This window comes from Anolis sagrei, chromosome 6 (genome assembly GCF_037176765.1).
Source record: "Anolis sagrei isolate rAnoSag1 chromosome 6, rAnoSag1.mat, whole genome shotgun sequence".
Classification (NCBI taxonomy): domain Eukaryota; kingdom Metazoa; phylum Chordata; class Lepidosauria; order Squamata; family Dactyloidae; genus Anolis; species Anolis sagrei.
In genome coordinates, this window is record NC_090026.1 from 5601233 (window position 1) to 5620566 (window position 19334).

Sequence of the window (19334 nt, forward strand, 5' to 3'; positions counted from 1 at the left end):
CACTGTTCTGGAACAGCTGTACCAGGAGCTCCAATTTTGTTTGCTTTGCATTGAATGTTTGTTTGTAGTCCTAAGTTTCAGGGACTCTGCAGATAGGTGGCTTCTTTTGGCTGCAGTCATTGGGCAGGCCACCTGTCCGTCATCGTTAAGTTTTGGTCCTGCCCCTTGCTCAGGGCAATTGGGAAGGGAAGTGAGCCATTTTGTTAGTCTCAGCCAGGTTAGCTTATGTATAGGATGTGTGTAACTTCCCCTGTACAAAAGCTTCAACCTTTAAGAACTCCAGGGAAGCATTCCTACAGCTTTAAGAATTTTCAGGAAAACAGCCTTAAAGACTAAAGAACTCCAGCTGGAGAATATCCACTGCCTTGCTGGTAGGTCCACTCGGCATCTGAGAAGCAGTTCGGCCCGGTAGCGGAGCCCACATCAGTGAGGATTGGATTTTAGTCAGCCTGGGAGAAATTAAAAAGGGGGATTTTCCTTTAAAGAAGAGGTTATCGAAGATAGTGCCTGTCCCCTGTGGACAAGATTGAGAGAGCCAATGGTTTATCAAGAAAGCCTTGAAGTACCTGTTTGATTTCATTAATAAAATATTTTGTTGTACTTCTCAAGCCATCTGAAGATTCTTTGTAGTGGAAACCTCTGAGAACTTCTCCTTGGACCCCTGGCTTCCCGCTGGGCAAAGGTTACACATCCTATTTTTAAAGTCAACCAAATACAGGCCCAGCGCGCGACAGAACATTCACTGTGAGAGAACATTTGGATCAAGAATAGGGCTCCACAGTCACCTACAGACCCACCATCAGGACACCACACCTGGAGGCAATCTTACTCAGACGAGGTATCGCCTAAAGATCTTCTGGGGAGGCCCTGCTCTCGGTCCCGCCACCATCACAGGCGCGTTTGGCGAGGACGAGAGACAGGGCCTTCTCAGTGATTGCCCCCCCCCCCCAAGGTTATGGAACTCCCTTCCTGGCAATATTAGATCAACCCCTCCCTCCTGTCCTTCGGAAGGATGAAGACCTGGCTGTGGGACCAAGCCTTTGGGGCAATGCAATGAGGCAAAATGGTGTCCTGAGATGGTTTTTAAGCAACTGATTTTAATGTGGATATAAGTGATTTCAATGTTTGTATATATTTATGGTTTTGTGTCCAGACATTGAATGTTTGCTGTATGTATGTTGTGCTCCGCCTTAAGTCCCCTTCGGGTGGGAAGGGTGGAATATAAATGTTTTAAATAAACAAATAATAGTGAAAATGAATAAAATCTGGCTACCAGTATTAAAGAAAACTAAAATTACAACAGCAAAACAACAGAGAGGAAACAATCAGGGACATCTAATCACCTCTCAACAAAAGATTGCCCCAGGCACTGCCAGGCCATCAAATGCTATCCAGAGGAGGGCGACTGAAATGATCAAGGGTCTGGAGAACAAGCCCTATGAGGAGCGGCTTAAGGAGCTGGGCATGTTTATCCTGAAGAAGAGAAGGCTGAGAGGAGATATGATAGCCATGTATAAATATGTGAGAGGAAGCCACAGGGAGGAGGGAGCAAGCTTGTTTTCTGCTTCCTTGGAGATTAGGACGCAATGGAACAATGGCTTCAAACTACAAGAGAGGAGATTCCATCTGAACATGAGCAAGAACTTCCTGACTGTGAGAGCCGTTCAGCAGTGGAACTCTCTGCCCCGGAGTGTGGTGGAAGGCTCCTTCTTTGGAAGCTTTTAAACAGAGGATGGATGGCCATCTGTCAGGGGTGATTTGAATGCAATATGGATCTGGACCAAGCTTGACATGAATACTCAATATGCCCAAATGTGAACACCAGTGGAGTTTGGGGGAAACAAATCTTGACATTTAGGTGTTGTAGTTGCTGGGATTTGTAGTTCACCTGCAATCAAAGCGCATTCTGAATCCTGCCAACTAGAGAATTGGGCCAAATGTTCCACACAGGAACCCCATGACCTACAGAAAATATTGTGTTTTCTGATGGTCTTTGGTGACCCCTCTAACACTCCCTTGCGACCCCCCCAGGGGTCCCAACCCCCAGGTTGAGAAATGCTGCTCTAGAACATGGCCATATATCCCGAAAAACCTACAACAACCCAGTGATTCCGGCCATGAAAGCCTTCGACAATACATTAAAATAAATAATAAATAAACATATTGTCGAAGGCTTTCATGGCTGGAATCACTCAGTTCTTGTGGGTTTTTTCGGGCTATATGGCCATGTTCTAGAGGCATTTCTCCTGACGTTTCGCCTCTGAGGATGCTTGCCATAGATGCAGGCGAAACGTCAGGAGAAATGCCTCTAGAACATGGCCATATAGCCCGAAAAAACCCACAAGAACTGAATAAATAAATAAAGCAAAAAAAAAATTGGAATATTGGGCTATATACAGTTACGGAGCATCCCTTTGGGAGGATTGGCATGCCCTTTGCACATGCACAGAGGCACTCCTGCCTTGGACTTGCATCCGCCTTGGATATAAGACAAAAACAGATGAATATAAATGCATCTCAGGTTCCCAGGTGGGCTCTTATCCCCTTTCCTCCCACTATATCTCTATTTTCCAAGAGTGAAATTGCTCCTGCCTGAGCAATATTTCCACTTTCTACAAAGTGAGGTTTTTTTTAATGCGATGCAGTGTCTCCTGCTTCTTCTTCTTCTTCTTGGGTGTCAGTGTCTCACTCAGTTCAGGTCTCTTCTTTGCCCTGCATAAAATGTTCCTGCTGCCTCTTTCCAAAACAACAATGCTAATTTATGCATCTTTGTTCCTGCCAGCTGGGCTGCACTTCCCTTTTTTCGCCTCTAGATGTCGCTGTTTTGCCTCTCCAGTTTCAATCTGTTTTGATTTTCTTCCTCCCAAATAGAGAGGATGCATTTAACTCAGGCTGTGTCTAGACTGTAGAGTTAATGCAGTTTGACACCACTTGAATGGCCAGTGGCAAATGCTATGGAATCCTGGGAGTTGTAGTTTGCAGAGGCACAGCACTAGAGATTCCTACAGAGCCCATAGATGAATCAAATCTTCAAAATTAAACCTGCAAAGTCAAGTGTACGTTTGCAGAATTTTCCCTTTTTCCTAAACTTCCTTGGAAAAACTACCAACTTAACCTCAAAAAGCTACCAAATTCCATCAATTACAAGGACTAATAAATAAATAAATCCAATTTTGAGTCTTAAATGGAAATGACGAGGAGATGGTGGCGGGGTATAATAAAGTTTATTATTATTATTATTATATTATTATTATTATTATTATTATTATTATTATTATTATTATAATGAATCCATGGAGAGTCCAATTTTCTTTAACCAACAGTTCAACTTGCTTTAATCAGCACTTTGGCATACTTTATCCTGCAGTTAAACTTGGCTTAATCCATATTTCAGCCTGCTTTAGCAAAAGTTAATCGATATGTAAACTTGCTTTTAATACATAGTTAAGCTTCCTCTAGGAAACAGTTAAACTTGGTTGAATTGCCACTTCAGTTCGTTTTCTCCAACAGTTAAAAGCAGTTTAATCAACACTGAAACTTCCATGGTCTAGAGGCATTCTCTCCTGACGTTTCGCCTGTACTTTGGCAAGCATCCTCTGAGGATGCTTGCCAAAGTGCAGGCAAAACGTCAGGAGAGAATGCCTCTAGACCATGGCCATACAGCCCGAAAAAACCTACAACAACCCACTGAAACTTCTTTTAGTGAACAGTTAAACTTGGCCTAAACAACATATAAACTTGGTTTAATAGACAGTTAAACTTGGTTTAATCAGTATATAAAATTAGCTCAATAGACAGCTAAACTTGGTCTAATCAACCAAGTTTAACCAAGAGTTAAACTTGGCCTAAATAAAATATAAACTTAGTTTAATAGACCATTAAACTTGGTTCAATCAACACTTAAATTTCCTTTAGTGAAGAGTTAAACTTGGCCTAAACAACATATTAACTTAGTATAATAGACAGTAAAATTTGGTTTAATCAATATATAAACTTAGCTCAATCTACTTTAAAACTTCCTTTAGTAAACAGTTAAACTTGGTCTAAATCACATATAAACTTGGTTTAATGGACAGTTAAACTTGGTTTAATCAATATATAATCTTAGTGTAATAGACTGTTAAACTTGGTCTAATCAACTTTAAAACTTCCTTTAGTAAACAGTTAAACTTGGCCTAAACAACATATAAACTTAGTTTAATAGACAGTTAAACTTGGTTTAATCAATATATAAAATTAGCTCAATAGACAGTTAAACTTGGTTTAATCAACATTGAAACTTCCTTTAGTAAAGAGTTAAACTTGGCCTAAACAACATATAAACTTAGTTTAATAGACGGTTCAACTTGGTTTAACTAATATATAATCTTCGTGTTGGTTTAATCAACATTGAAACTTTCTTTAGTAAACAGTTAAACTTGGCCTAAAGAATATATTAACGCAGTTTAATAGACAGTTAAACTTGGTTTAATCAATATGTAAACTCCCTTTGGTGATCAGTTAAACTTGGCCTAAACCACATATAAACATATTTTATCATATTAATCTTAGTTTAATACACAGTTAAACTTGGTTTAATCAATATGTAAACTCCCTTTAGTAAACAGTTAAACTTGGCCTAACAACATATGAACATAGTTTAATACAGTGTTAAACTTGCTTTAATCGATATTTAAATTTTCTTTAGTGAATAATTAAACTTGGCCTAAACAACATAAACATAGTTTAATTTATAGTTAACCTTGATTTAATCAATGTAGTCTATTTAATATACAGTCAAACTTGGCCTAATCAATATTTAAATTTTCTTTAGTGAATAATTAAACTTGGCCTAAACAACATAAACATAGTTTATTTGATAGTTAACCTTGGTTTAATCAACATTTAGATTTCCTTTAGTGAACAGTTAAACTTGGCATAAACAACATATAAACTTAGTTTAATAAGTTAAACTTGGTTTAATCAATATATAAACTTAGTTTAATTGACAGTTAAATTTGGTTTAATCAATATATAAACTTAGTTTAATTGACAGTTAAACTTAGTTTAATCAATATATAAACTTAGTTTAATTGACAGTTAAACTTGGTTTAATTAATATATAAACTTAGTTCGATTGACAGTTAAATGTGATGTAATCAACATATAAATTTTAACAAGAATTTAACTGTTGATTAAGCATATGCAACCATTGTTGAAGTTTATATGTTAAGTAAACCAATGAAAATTATCTACTAAACTAAGTTTATATATTGATTAAACCAATTTTTTTAGTAAATAGTTCAACTTCCGCTAATGCACAATTAAACCTGGTTTAATCAATACCTCAGCTTGCCTTGATCAACAGTTACGCTTGGTTTAGTGAACATAAAAACTGATTTCAACAAGTTGTTTAATCAATGTTTAAACTTGTTTGAGCAAAGAGTGAATCTTATCCTAACCAACACCCAAATACCTGGGAGTCACTCTGGACCGTGCTCTGACCTACAAGAAGCACTGCCTGAACATCAAGCAAAAAGTGGGTGCTAGAAACAATATCATATGAAAGCTGACTGGCACAACCTGGGGATCACAACCAGATACAGTGAAGACATCTGCCCTTGCGCTGTGCTACTCTGCTGCTGAGTATGCATGCCCAGTGTGGAACACATCTCACCACGCTAAAACAGTGGATGTGGCTCTTAATGAGACATGCCGCATTATCACAGGGTGCCTGTGTCCTACACCACTGGAGAAATTACACTGCTTAGCCAGTATCGCACCACCTGACATCCACCGGGAAGTGGCAGCCAATAGTGAAAGGACCAAGGCAGAGACATCTCCAGCTCATCCCCTGTTTGGGTATCAGCCAGCACGCCAACGACTTAAATCTAGACATAGTTTTCTAAGATCTACAGAGACACTTGCTGGAACACCTCAGCAAGCGAGAGTCCAAAAGTGGCAGGCTCAAACCCAGCACCTCAACCAATGGCTGATACCAAATGAGAGACTCCCTCCTGGGCACACAGAAGACTGGGCGACTTGGAAGGCATTGAACAGACTGCGCTCTGGCACCACGAGATGCAGAGCCAATCTTCAGAAATGGGGCTACAAAGTAGAATCCTCGACATGCGAGTGGGGAGAAGAGCAAACCAGTGACCACCTGCTGCAATGCACCCTGAGCCCTGCCACATGCACAAGGGAGGACCTTCTTGCAGCAACACCAGAAGCACTCCAAGTGGCTAGATACTGGTCAAAGGACATTTAACCAGCTACCAAACTCACAAGTTGTGTATTTTGTCTGTTTGTTTGCTTTGTTCTGTTAGAAATGTAATATAATGGACTGGTTGCTGTGACACGACAAATAAATAAATAAATAAATCCTAACCAACAGTTAAACTTTAGTCAACGCTTCAACTTACTTTAACAACAGTTCACCTTGTTTAATCAACATTTAGACTTGTTTCAATAAATAGCTCCCCTTAATCAATAGTTAACCTTGGTCTAGTCAACCTTTAGACTTGTTTTGGTCAACACTTCAGCTTGCTTTACTTAACATTGATACTTAGTTAAACTTGTTTAATCAACATTTAAACTACTTTCAAGCATAGTCGGTTAAATCAACATTTAGACTGGTTTTAATCCAAACCTCAACTTACTCTAAACGACATTTAGGCTTCAATCAATACTTAAACTTGGTTTAGTCAGCACTTTACGTCTGATTTATTATTCAACACGGTTTTAGTCTCGTCGAAACTAACAATTTATTTAATGGAGACAACGAAAGCTATATTTTAATCCTATTGTCCTATATTTTAATCCTTTATTCCACCTTCTTTTAAAAACCATCTGAAGGAATGATCTGTTTTCAATTGCGTTGCCTCTGTCTTTGCATTATTCAATTGTTAATATTTCAGATGTCTTTTGAAGCCTACACTTATACATACATACACACACACACACACACACATCTATATAAAAATGCCTTGTGCATAATGAGTACCTTACTTTGGCAACAAAACATCTCACAACACAAGGAGTGACCATCACTCAAAAAATTATGATTTTGTCATTTGGGAGTTGTAGTTACTGGGATTTATAGTTCACCTACAACCGAAGAGCATTCTGAACTCCATCAACAATGGAATTGAACCAAACTTGGCACACAGAACTCCCACGACGACCAACCGAAAATACTGGAAGGGTTTAGTGGGCATTGACCTTGAGTTTGGGAGTTGTAGTTCACCTACATCCAGAGAGCACTGTGGACTCCACCAGGCATACTGAGTATCTGTGCCAAGTTTGGTCCAGATCCATTATTGTTTGAGTCCGCAGTGCTCTCTGGATGTAGGTGAACTACAACTCACAAACTTAAGGTCAATGCCCACCAAACCCTTCCAGTGTTTTCTGTTGGGCATGGGAGTTCTGTGTGACAAGTTTGGTTCAGTTCCATCATTGGTGGAGTTCAGAATGCTTTTTTATTGTAGGTGAACTATAAATCCCAGAAACTACAACTCCCAAATGTCAAGGTCTATTTCCCCCAAACTCCAACCGGCATACTGAGTATCTGTGCCAAGTTTGGTCCTGATCCATCATTGTTTGAGTCCAGAGTGCTGTCGAGATGTAAGTGAACTACAACTCACAAACTCAAGGTCAATGCCCACCAATCCCTTCCAGTATATTCTGTTGGTCATGGGAGTTCTGTGTGCCAAGTTTGGTTCAGTTCCATTGTTGGTGGAGTTCGGAATGCTCTTTGATTGGAGGTGAACTATAAATCCCAGCAACTACAACTCCCAAATGTCAAGGTCTATTTCCCCCAAACTCCACCAGGCATACTGAGTATCTGTGCAAGTTTGGTCCTGATCCATCATTGTTTGAGTCCACAATGCTCTCTGGATGTAGGTGAACTACAACTCCAGAACTCAAGGTCAATGCCCACCAAACCCTTCCAGTATTTTCCGTTTGCCATGGGAGTTCTGTGTGCCAACACACATAATGCTTTTTTGTTTTTCTCTGCCCAAGAGTGTCGGGGTTCTCGCCAAGCTACAACTCCTATTATTCAGTTGCATTGAGCAATGGTAGCTAAAGTGGTGTCAAAGTGCATTAAATCTACAGTGTAGATGCACCCTTAGCTAATATGAATACTGACTGTGGTGCCAACAGTGTGGCTTTGGGTTGCTGTGAGTTTTCCGGGCTGTCTGGCCATGTTCCAGAAGCATTCTCCCCTGACGTTTCACCCACATCTATGGCAGGCATCCTAAGAGGTTGTGAGATCTGTTGGAAACTAGGAAAATGGGGTTTATATATATATATATATCTGTAGAATGATATACGAACTCTTGTCCATTGGTGGCAAGTGTCAATGTTGCCATTGGCCACCTTGAATAGCACTGGATGGCCCTTTGGGCCTTGATTGCAAAGAGACAGAATGGGGGGCAATGAGGCCTGGCTTGAGAGCAGTACGCGTGAAAAAGATCTTGGAGTCCTCGTGGACAGCAAGTTAAACATGAGCCAGGAATGTGATGTGGCGGCAAAAGAAGCCAATGGGATTTTGGCCTGCATCAATAGGAGCCTAGTGTCTAGATCTAGGGAAGTCATGCTCCCCATGCTCTATTCCGCTTTGGTTAGACCACACCTGGAATCACATTGTGTCCAATTCTGGTCACCACAATTCAAGAGAGATATTGACAAGCTGGAATGTGTCCAGAGGAGGGCGACTAAAATGATCAAGGGTCTGGAGAACAAGCCCTATGAGGAGCGGCTTAAAGAGCTGGGCATGTTTATCCTGAAGAAGAGAAGGATGACAGGAGATATGATAGCCATGTATAAATATGTGAGAGGAAGCCACAGGGAGGAGGAGGGAGCAAGCTTGTTTTCTGCTTCCTTGGAGACTAGGACGCAGAACAATGGCTTCAAACTACAAGAGAGGAGATTCCATCTGAACATGAGGAAGAACTTCCTGATTGTGAGAGCCGTTCAGCAGTGGAACTCTCTGCCTCGGAGTGTGGTGGAGGCTCCTTCTTTGGAAGCTTTTAAACAGAGGCTGGATGGCCATCTGTCAGGGGTGCTTTGAATGCAATATTCCTGCTTCTTGGCAGAATGGGGTTGGACTGGATGGCCCATGAGGTCCCTTCCAACTCTATGATTCTATGATTCTATGATTCTGGGCGACTATTTGCCTCCATTGGAAAGACTAAGCAGAAATAATCTTTGGCCCATGAGGCCCAGATTGCATCGTGCAAATGCATACCACGTTTTAATCTTCACACTGAGGTTCACTGTTGAACCCAAAGGCTTGCAATGGCTGTCTTTTCACTGAATGGAATCTGGCTGGTGCCGAAGCCTGTGTCCTTATGATAGGGACCAACCCACAGCAACACACAAAAGGCTATTTTGGGCACTCTTTTGTACTACGACGGAACATACATTTGGAGATGGTTCTGCCTCGGGTGCCAAAGTAACTTGGGCAGCCTAGAATATGGTTTGTTTCTTGGTCTCCAACAGCTGCGATCTGTGCATTGTCTGACAAAAGAGGCATCTGCACTGGAGATTTAATTCAGTTTGACACCACTTGAACTGCCATGGCTCAATGCTATGAAATCTCGGGATTTGTAGTATGGTAATGTACAGGTTTTCTTACTCCATAGTCTTTAGTTGTGGCAGTTCAAGTGGTGCCAAACTGCAGTCGGTTAGGAATTGTGGGTGTTGTAGTCCAAAACACCAGGAGGGCCAAAGTTTGCCCAGGCTTGATGTAGATGCATCCAAAGTATTCTGTGAATCTCCAAGATTGTGGTTTGCCACCACCATCAAAATAGCCTGAAAAACTTACAACAACCCAATGAATCCAGCCATGAAAGCCTTCGACAATACAACAACAACACGGTTGTGTTGTTGTTGTATTGTCAAAGGCTTTCATGGCTAGATTCATTGGGTTGTTGTAAGTTTTTCAAGCTGTCTGGCCATGTTCCAGAAGCATTCTCTCCTGACGTTTCGCCTGCATCCATGGCAGGTATCCTCAGAGGTTGTGAGGTCTACAAGATTGTGAATTGCCAACGCCATCAAAATAACTCCTTCTAACCGTGTTGTTGTTGTATTGTCGAAGGATTTCATGGATGGATTCACTGGGTGGTTGTATGTTTTTCAGGCTGTCTGGCCATGTTCCAGAAGCATTCTCTCCTGACATTTCACCTGCATCTACGGCAGGCATCCTCACAACCCCTGAGGATGCCTCTCATAGGTGCAGGTGAAACGTCAGGAGAGAATGCTTCTAGAACATGGCCATACAGCCCGAAAAACTTACAAAAACCCATATTGTTGTTGTTGTTGTTCAATTAATAATCCATAGTCATTTCCAGTAAACAATCTGCTGGGCAGGGATGCTCTTAGGATGCCTCTCATAGGTGCAGGTGAAAAGTCAGGAGAGAATGCTTCTGGAACATGGCCATACAGCCCGAAAAATTTACAACCCATGTTTTTGTTGTTGTTGAATTAATATTCCGTAGTCATTTCCAGTAAACAACCTGCTAGGCTGGGATGTTGTGAGTTTTCTGGGCTGTATGGCTATATTCCAGAAGCATTCTCTCCTGACGTTTTGCCTGCATCTATGACAGGCATCCTCACAACCTCAGAGGATGCCTCTCATAGGTGCAGGTGAAACATCAGGAGAGAATGCTTCTGGAACATGGCCATACAGCCCGAAAAACTTACAAAAACCCATATTGTTGTTGTTGTTGTTGAATTAATAATCCATAGTCATTTCCAGTAAACAACCTACTAGGCTGGGATGTTGTGAGTTTTCCGGGCTGTATGGCTATATTCCAGAAGCATTCTCTCCTGACGTTTTGCCTGCATCTATGACAGGCATCCTCAGAGGTTGTGAGGATGTCTGCCAAAGTTGCAGGCGAAACGTCAGGAGAGACTGCTTCTGGAACATGGCCATACAACCTGAAAAACTTACAACAACCCAATGAATTCGGCCATGAAATCCTTCGACAATACAACAACAACACAGTTGGAAGGAGCTATTTTGATGGTGTTGGCAATCCACAATCTTGTAGACCTCACAACCTCTGAGGATACCTGCCATGGATGCAGGCGAAACGTCAGGAGAGAATGCTTCTGGAGCCCAGAAAACTTACAACAACCCAGTGATTCCGGCCATGAAGGCCTTCGACAATACCTGCTAGGCATTACTTATTAATAGCTCCGGATTTTAGTCATCCTTGATGCTCTCACCTACCCAAATTAAAGTGGATCTAAAGTAATCGTGACTAATGTTGGCTTCGCTAATTTCGCCGAGTCGCATTCAAAGCATGACTAAGTTGGGATCTAATGCTAATAGTCCAGACTGTCTCCTCTCTGTGTCTCTAGGAGGACTTGGAAAGGCTGAAATTCAACAGGTCTGGTTCCTTCAAATGCTGGATTTTGGAGATAATTCAAGCCAAAAGAAACTCCTACCATTCCAGGAAATTTGTGGGGGATCTTTAGAAATCTTTACCTAAAGGTTTTAACTCTCAGGAAAGGCGAACACAATTTTTGGGAATACACAACACACACTTTGTGGCACCTTTCTGTTGGGGTTGTGACGACGGATTTGGCACTGTGAAGATGTTCTAAAGCATGAATGGGCAAACTTGGTCCCTCCAGGTGTTTTGGACTTCAACTCCCACAATTCCTGGCCTTGGGACCCTTCCTTTTCCCCCTCAGCCGCTTAAGCGGTTGTGGGAGTTGAAGTCCAAAACACCTGGAGGGACCAAGTTTGCCCATGCCTGTTCAATAGTATAGTATGTCCACTAGTTTCAACGTAGCATTATTATTGTTGCTAATATCTGCTTTGCTGGTTCTTGCTGTTAGGAATTGTGGGAGTTGAAGTCCAAAACACCTGGAGGGCCCAAGTTTGCTCATACCTGTTCTGAAGTCTAAACACCTTTTCCTATCCTTTTCTCTCCTCATCTTCTCAAACTTTTGGACATATTTGGCCAATATTCCTCTTTCTGCATTCTTTTCCCATCAAGAAGGTGTTTTGGACTTCAACTCCCACAATTCCTAACAGCCTATCGGGTGTTAGGAATTGTGGGGGTTGAAGTCCAAAACACCTAGAGGGTCGACGTTTACTCATACCTGTTCTGAAGTCCAAATTCTACATTTTCCCCTCCAAAATCTCCTCCACCTTCTTATCTTCCCAAACCTTTGGACATATTTGTCCAATATCCGTCTCTCTGCCTTATTTTCCCATCAAGAAGGTGTTTTGGACTTCAACTCCCACAATTCCTAATAGCCTACCTTTTAATCTTCCCAAACCTTTGGATATATTTGGCCAATCTCTCTCTGCCTTCTTTCCCTATCAAGAAGGTATTTGGGACTTCAACTCCCACAATTCCCACAATACTGGCTGTTAGGAATTGTGGGAGTTGAAGTCCCAAACACCTGGAGGGTCCAAGTTTGTTCATACCTGTTCTGAAGTCTAAAGTCCACCTTTCCCCATCCTTTTCCTCTCCAAAATCTCCTCCACCTTCTTATCTTCCCAAACCTTTGGACATATTTGTCCAATATCCCTCTCTCTGCCTTATTTTCCCATCAAGAAGGTGTTTTGGACTTCAGCTTCCACAATTCCGAACAGGCTACCAGATGATAGGAATTGTGGGAGTTGAAATCCAAAACACCTGGAGGGCCAAAGTTTACTCGTGCCTGTTCTGAAGTCTAAAGTCCACCTTTCCCCATCCTTTTCCTCCCCAAAATCTCCTCCACCTTCTTATCTTCCCAAACCTTTGGACATATTTGTCCAATATCCCTCTCTCTGCCTTATTTTCCCATCAAGAAGGTGTTTTGGACTTCAGCTTCCACAATTCCGAACAGGCTACCAGATGTTAGGAATTGTGGGAGCTGAAATCCAAAACACCTGGAGGGCTGAAATTTGTTCACGCCAGTTCTAAAGTCCACCTTTTCCCATCCTTTTTCTCTCCAAAATCTCCTCCACCTTCTTATCTTCCCAAACCTTTGGACATATTTGTCCAATATCCCTCTCTCTGCCTTATTTTCCCATCAAGAAGGTGTTTTGGACTTCAACTCCCACAATTCCTAACAGCCTGGCAGCTGTTATGAATTGTGGGAGTTGAAGTCCAAAACACCTGGAGGGCCAAAGTTTGCTCATGCCTGTTTTGAAGTCCAAAGTCCACCTTTTCCCATCCTTTTCCTTCCCAAAACCTCCCCAAATCTTTGGCTATATTTGCCCAACATCCCTCTCTCTGCCTTCTTTCCCCTTCCCTCCTTCCAGGCCCAACAATTCCTTCTAAATATAATTATTGCTGACTCCAAGAAAACCAACCTCTCCATTCATCAGCCTCTATTTTTTTTTTTGCATTTACCTGGGAGAAAGAAATTGCAATCAGTGTGTCCTTTAATGAAGGATTTTTTATATAAATAGAGAATCAACATCAAACCAAGACATTCTCTGATTTGTTTGCATCTTTGCCTTCTTCATAGAGGTGTCAAAACTGGGAGCAAAAGACATAAATATATTCTGCTGGCATTCAGTTGGCATCTCTGTCTCTCCCTGTGTGTCTCTCTCTGAGTGTGTGTGTGTCTCTCTCTCCCTCTCCATTCCCCTCCTCCTTTCTCTCCCCTTCTTCTCTCCCTCTTTCACTGGAGGTTGGGCAACTGTGGGTGTGTTTTCCCTTCCTCTCTTGCCTTCCTTTCCTTCCTCCCTTCTCTCTCTCTCTCTCTCTCTGCTTGTGTTTTCTCTCCTTTGGAGTCCTGAGTCCGTATCTTCTTTCATCTCCTTTTTTTTGACTCCAGCTCCCTGCAAACCCTTTTTTCCCGGAGTCTCTCTTCATTCCAGTATTTCGCGCTCACCAATTCTTTTCTCCTCCCTTTCTCTTAAAAAGAAAGAAAGAGAGGGGGATTTTTTTCCTCTCTCTCTCTCTCTCTTTCTCCTTTTCTTTCTCTCTCCTTCGTCGTTGGAGTTCTTCATTGCGTAAAGAAGAAGAGGAGGAAGGAAGGAAAGAAGGAGGGCGCAAAGAAGAAGCAAGGCGCAAATATATACAGCTCTCAGACTGAGAAGGAAAAAAGGGGGAGAAGAAAGAGGGGGAGAAGGAGGAGGGCTTGGAAATGCCTTCTTCCTCCTCTTCTTCCCCCCCTTCCTCTTGTCTCTCGCAGACTTTTCTCCACCTCCTTTCAACACCCCCCTAAAGATCTCTGGGCGCACACAAGGGCGCACACAGCCGAGCAGAGAAGTGGAGGCGATTTTTCCTCCTTTTCCTGGGCATCCTTCGGTTTATTCTTCTTGGTGGCCGTCCTGGTGGGGTTTGGTTGCCTCCTCTCTCCGTTTCTCTCCTTCCTTTCCTCCTTTTCCTCCCTTCCTTTGAAGCCCGAACCACCCCAACCCTAAACAAAACCCACCAAAAGATGCAGTTCTCTCTCCAAAGATTGTCTCCATCTTTGGGTCTCTCCAAGCGCCTCAAACTTTCCGGATCCGACTCAGCAGCAAAGCTGGTGCCAAAAAAGAGCCGAGGATTTATAAAACTTTACTGACCCAAGGAGGTTGCTCCCCTTTCCCTTCCTTCTCTCTTTCTTTCAATCTCTCTCTCTACCCCCAACCCTTCCTCAAGTCTTTTTGAATCCCTCTTTCTCTTTGCTTTGCCTTTTGCGCGACTCCATCCTCCTCTTGGAATTTGGGTGAGTGTGTGTGATTGTCAAAAGGAGGAAAACAAAAGAAGAAAGGAAGGAGGAAGGAAAAGAAAGGAAGAGAGAGGGAGAGGAAGAAGAAGAGAAAGACTGGCGGGGAGTTGCTTGGCTCTCTCTCTCCCCCCCTTCTCCCAAGCCAAGCCTCTCCACCACCTTTAAAGGAGTTATTTCTCTCCTGCAGTGATGGTGGCCTTTGGGATCTCCCTGCTTGGATTCTATACAGGTCTGCTCTTCGCTTTGCTGGAACTCTGGTTTATCGAAGGACTCAGCTTGGAGCCCATCTACTGGAACACTTCCAACAAAAAGTAAGTCTTGTCTGGTTTGATGGGGGATAAGGTGGGAAAGGGGGGTGTTTTCCTTTGCTCAGACACTGGGTCCAAAGTCTTGGATGGACTTTGCGCACAGGCTGGGAACTTACTTTCCCAAGCTGGTTTGGCCTTGGTTTCTCAAAATCAAAAACAATAATAGCAGGACAGTTCTGGAGAAAGAAAGAATGTATCTTTATGGATATCTATGTAGCAAAAGTCTCCTTTGGTTTCCTCTCATTGCAAATCCTGGAAGCAAACTGCAAGGCAGAGCTTGGAAGAAGTCCTAGTTTGAAATGCCAATATTATTTTCGAGGAAATGTTGCCAGAGGTCAGTTTGGAGGAAGCAAGCCACCATCCAATATGCCAATTGCGAAAAATGTTCTGAACCCAGTTCTTTATTTTTCTTCCCCTTTTATTTCATTTGCAGGTTTCTGGAGTCTCCATTTCCTTCTCTCTCTCTCTCTCTCTCTTTCTCAAATATTTTGCAAAGATATTTGCAAAAATGGAGTTCTCCCATGAACTCTTATGGATCCAGCATGAAATAGTTTTGGGTAGCAAAGCAAAGCCTCCCTTCCTTGTGTTTTGGTTCTTTAGATGACTGATGGAAATGTTGGACTTGGATCCAGATTTCTGGAGTCTCCATTTCCTCTTCCTTCTCTCTCTTTCTTGCTTTCAAATATTTTGCAAGGGGGCGAGGTAAAAATGGAGTACTTCCATGAACTCTTATGGATCCAGCATGAAATAGTTTTGGGTAGCAAAGCAAAGCCTCCCTTCTTTGTGCTTTAAAGAGAGGAAGGAGGGTCTTTTGGTGACTAATGGAAATGTTGGACTTGAATCCAGATTTCTGGAGTCTGCATTTCTTCCTTCTCTCTCTGTTTCAAATATTTTGGAAATGGGGGGCAGCAAAAATGGAGTGCTCTCATGAACTCCTTTGGATCTAGCATGAAATAGTTTTGGGTAGCAAAGCAAAGCCTCCCTTCCTTGTGCTTTGAAGAAAGGAAGGAGGGTCTTTTGGTAACTCATGGAAATTTTGGCCTTGAATTCAGAGTTCTGGAGTCTCCATTTCCTCCTCTCTCTCTGAAATATTTTGCAAAGAGGGGGAGGCAAAAGTGGACTTCTCCCATGAACTCCTATAGATCCACCATGAAATAGTTTTGGATAGCAAAGCAAAGCCTCCCTTCCTTGTGCTTTGAAGAAAGGAAGGAAGGTATTTTGGTGACTGATGGAAATGTTGGCCTTGAATTGAGATTTCTGGAGTCTCTATTTCCTTCTTCTCTCTCTCTCTCTCGGAAATATTTTGTAAAGAGAGAGGCAAAAATGGAGTACTCCCATGAACTCCTATAGATCCAGCATGAAATAGTTTTGGATGGCAAAGCAAAGCCTCCCTTCCTTGTGCTTTGAAGAAAGGAAGGAAGGTATTTTGGTGACTGATGGAAATGTTGGCCTTGAATTCAGATTTCTGGAGTCTCTATTTCCTCCTTCTCTCTCTCTCTCTTGGAAATATTTTGCAAAGAGGGGGAGGCAAAAGTGGACTTCTCCCATGAACTCCTATAGATCCAGCATGAAATAGTTTTGGGTAGCAAAGCAAAGCCTCCCTTCCTTGGGCTTTGAAGAATATTTGATGGAAATGTTGGACTTGAATTCAGATTTCTGGAGTCTCTATTTCCTCCTTCTTTCTCTCTCTCTCTCTCTCTCTGAAATATTTTGGAAAGAGGGGGAGTCAAAAATGGAGTACTCCCATGAACTCCTATAGATCCAGCATGAAATAGTTTTGGGTAGCAAAGCAAAGCTTCCTTCCTTGTTGTGCTTTGGTCTTTTGGTTACTGATGGAAATGTTGGACTGGAATCCAGAGAAGGAAAGGTTGTGTGGATTTGAAAAGTGTGTGTGTGTGGTGTGGTGTGACTTTCATACTCTCCTGAAGTTAGTTGTCAAGTCTGTGTGAAAGCAAGAGGTTGTTGCCTCACACCCTGATCAGAGATAAAAGTTGCTTCCAGTGAAAATCCTCACTGAACGTGCAATGTCTGGTCTGTGTTTATGCCTTTGATGTTCACATTTAAAAAAAAAATCATGGCCGGTGAGTCTTGAGAATGAAGCAGGCCTTTCAGTCAGTAGGACGAAATCTGTACCTACAAAACACACATATTTTTTGGTTTTGGGTGGCTTGTGAAAAAAGCCCCGAAAGATGTGTCTGCGCGGATGGTTTTCACTCCCACTTTTGCGACCAGGGTGGGTCTGTCTGGATTGCATTCTGCAGCTCTCTGGGGTTTGTGGGTGCCTTTGTGTACTTCGAAGCAGCACCGGTCCTCTCCTCCTTTCTTCTTTCCACACTTTTGGGCACCACCACCCCCTTGGAAGTTTTCTTGCCTCAAAATGAATGAAAGCTGGAGAGAGAAACTTCTTGGCTCTCCTTGGCTTGGAAAAGTGTGCGCTCGCGGACACAATGATTTTTTCCAAATCAGAGCTTGAATAGCACAACCCCTGAGCAATTCTTTTCACTGTTGTTCTTGCTGGCTTCTCTTTTTGCCTTTCAGTGGACTCCCCATTGCCTGCCCCCTTTCCCCCCTGGAGATGCTTGGAGAGGTGTTTTCAAGATGGGATAAGGAAAAGGCACAACTCCCCTCTCTCTTTCTAGAAGTCTGCCTCTCTCAGCTTTTGCCATAGACGTCCGGAGCTGACTCCCCATCTGTTAACAATTGTGGCTTGAAAAAAAAAACCCAATAACTTCTGAAACCCAAGTGCGCCTTACACATTTTTTGAAGGAAAAACCAGCAAGAGGAGGAGGAGAAGGCAAGGGCTAGATGGCAATAATTTAAACTGGGATTACATCAGTTTTTTGGGGGGAGAAAAAAACCAGCAGGTTGGGAAGGGTTGGGGTCTTTGGGGGGTGTGAAGGAGAAAAGAGAGAATGGCGGTTGTTTGTCAGAAAAATTCTCTTTCACGTATTATGGGGGAAAAACACATCTTGTGATTCATAAGTGCTACAATTTGTGCTCTGTAGCCATGCGAGGAGACGCTCCCTAGCAACAGAAATATATATTAGAGCTTAATAGGTCTATTTGCTTAAATCACAGTAGTGAGTGCGCGCGCCTCTCTTTTTCTCTCTCTTGTGTGTGTGTTTTTCGCCTCCCTTACCTTTTCTCTTTTTCCGCACCTTCACAATTATCTCCAAGACAGTATTTCTCAACCTTCCTAATGCCGCGAAGCCTTAATACAGGGTTGTTATAGGTTTTTTCTGGTTATATGGCCATGGTCTAGAGGCATTCTCTCCTGACGTTTTGCCTGCATCTATGGCAAGCATCCTCAGAGGTTGTGAGGTCTGTTGGAACTAGGAAAATCTGAGGATGCTTGCCATAGATGCAGGCGAAATGTCAGGAGAGAATGCCTCTAGAACATGGCCATATACCTCGAAAAAAACCTACAACAACCCAGTGATTCCGGCCATGAAAGTCTTCAACAATACAGCCTTAATACAGTTCCTCATGTTGTGGTGACCCCTAAACATAAAATTATTTTTGTTGCTACATTTCGTTGTCATTTTGCTACTGTTATTAATCATCATGTAAATATCTGATATGCAGGGTGTATTTTCATTCACTGGATCAAATTTGGCACAAATACCCGATACGCCCAAATTTGAATACTGGTGGGGTTGGGGGAGGATTGATTTTGTCATTTGGGACTTGTAGTTGCTGGGATTTATAGTTCACCTACAATCAAAGAGCATTCTGAACTCCATCAATGATGGAATAGAACCAAACTTGGCACACAACTCCAACGACCAACAGAAAATACAGGAAGGGTTTGGTGGGCATTGATCTTGAGTTTGGGAGTTGTAGTTCGTCTACATCGAGAGAGCATTGTGGACTCAAACAATGATGGATCGGGACCAAACTTGGCACAAATACTCAATATGCCAAATGTGAACACTGGTGGAGTTTGAGGAAAATAGACCTTGTCATTTGGGAGTTGTCGTTTCTGAGATTTATAGTTCACCTACAATCAAAGAGCATTCCGAACCCCACCAACAATAGATTTGGACCAAACTTCCCACAGAGAACCCCTATGACCAACAGAAAATACTGTGTTTTCTGATGGTTTTTGGCAACCTCTCGTGACCCCTTCAAGAGTCCTGACCCCCAGGTTGAGAAATGCTGCTCTAAAAAAGGGGGTGTCAAGGGTATATTTGGCAGCATGGCACCTCCCTTGGTCACTTTTCGGCCTCTCATCTTTACAATCATCTTCCTTAATTCATATCTGAAATATATATACTATTTTCTTGTGCATAAATCGTGGACATTTTTTCAGAAATTGAAGTTTCTTTCAGACTCTTGTTTCAGACTTTTTTCAGAAATTGAAGTTTGTTT

General features: G+C 42.3%; 1 protein-coding gene across 2 annotated transcripts in view; it reads left to right on the top strand.

Annotated features, from left to right (window-relative positions):
- The first annotated feature begins 13589 nt into the window (after nucleotides 1–13589).
- EFNB3 (ephrin B3) overlaps nucleotides 13590–19334 on the top strand; it is a 122922-nt gene continuing 117177 nt past the window's right edge. Inside the window, exon 1 of one of the 2 annotated variants that reach the window (XM_060779845.2) lies at nucleotides 13590–14966. In XM_060779845.2, coding sequence (XP_060635828.1) covers nucleotides 14845–14966 — 122 coding nt within the window. In that variant the 5' untranslated portion in view covers nucleotides 13590–14844. The remainder of the gene's footprint in view (nucleotides 14967–19334) is intronic. The other variant, XM_060779844.2, reaches the window with a different exon arrangement.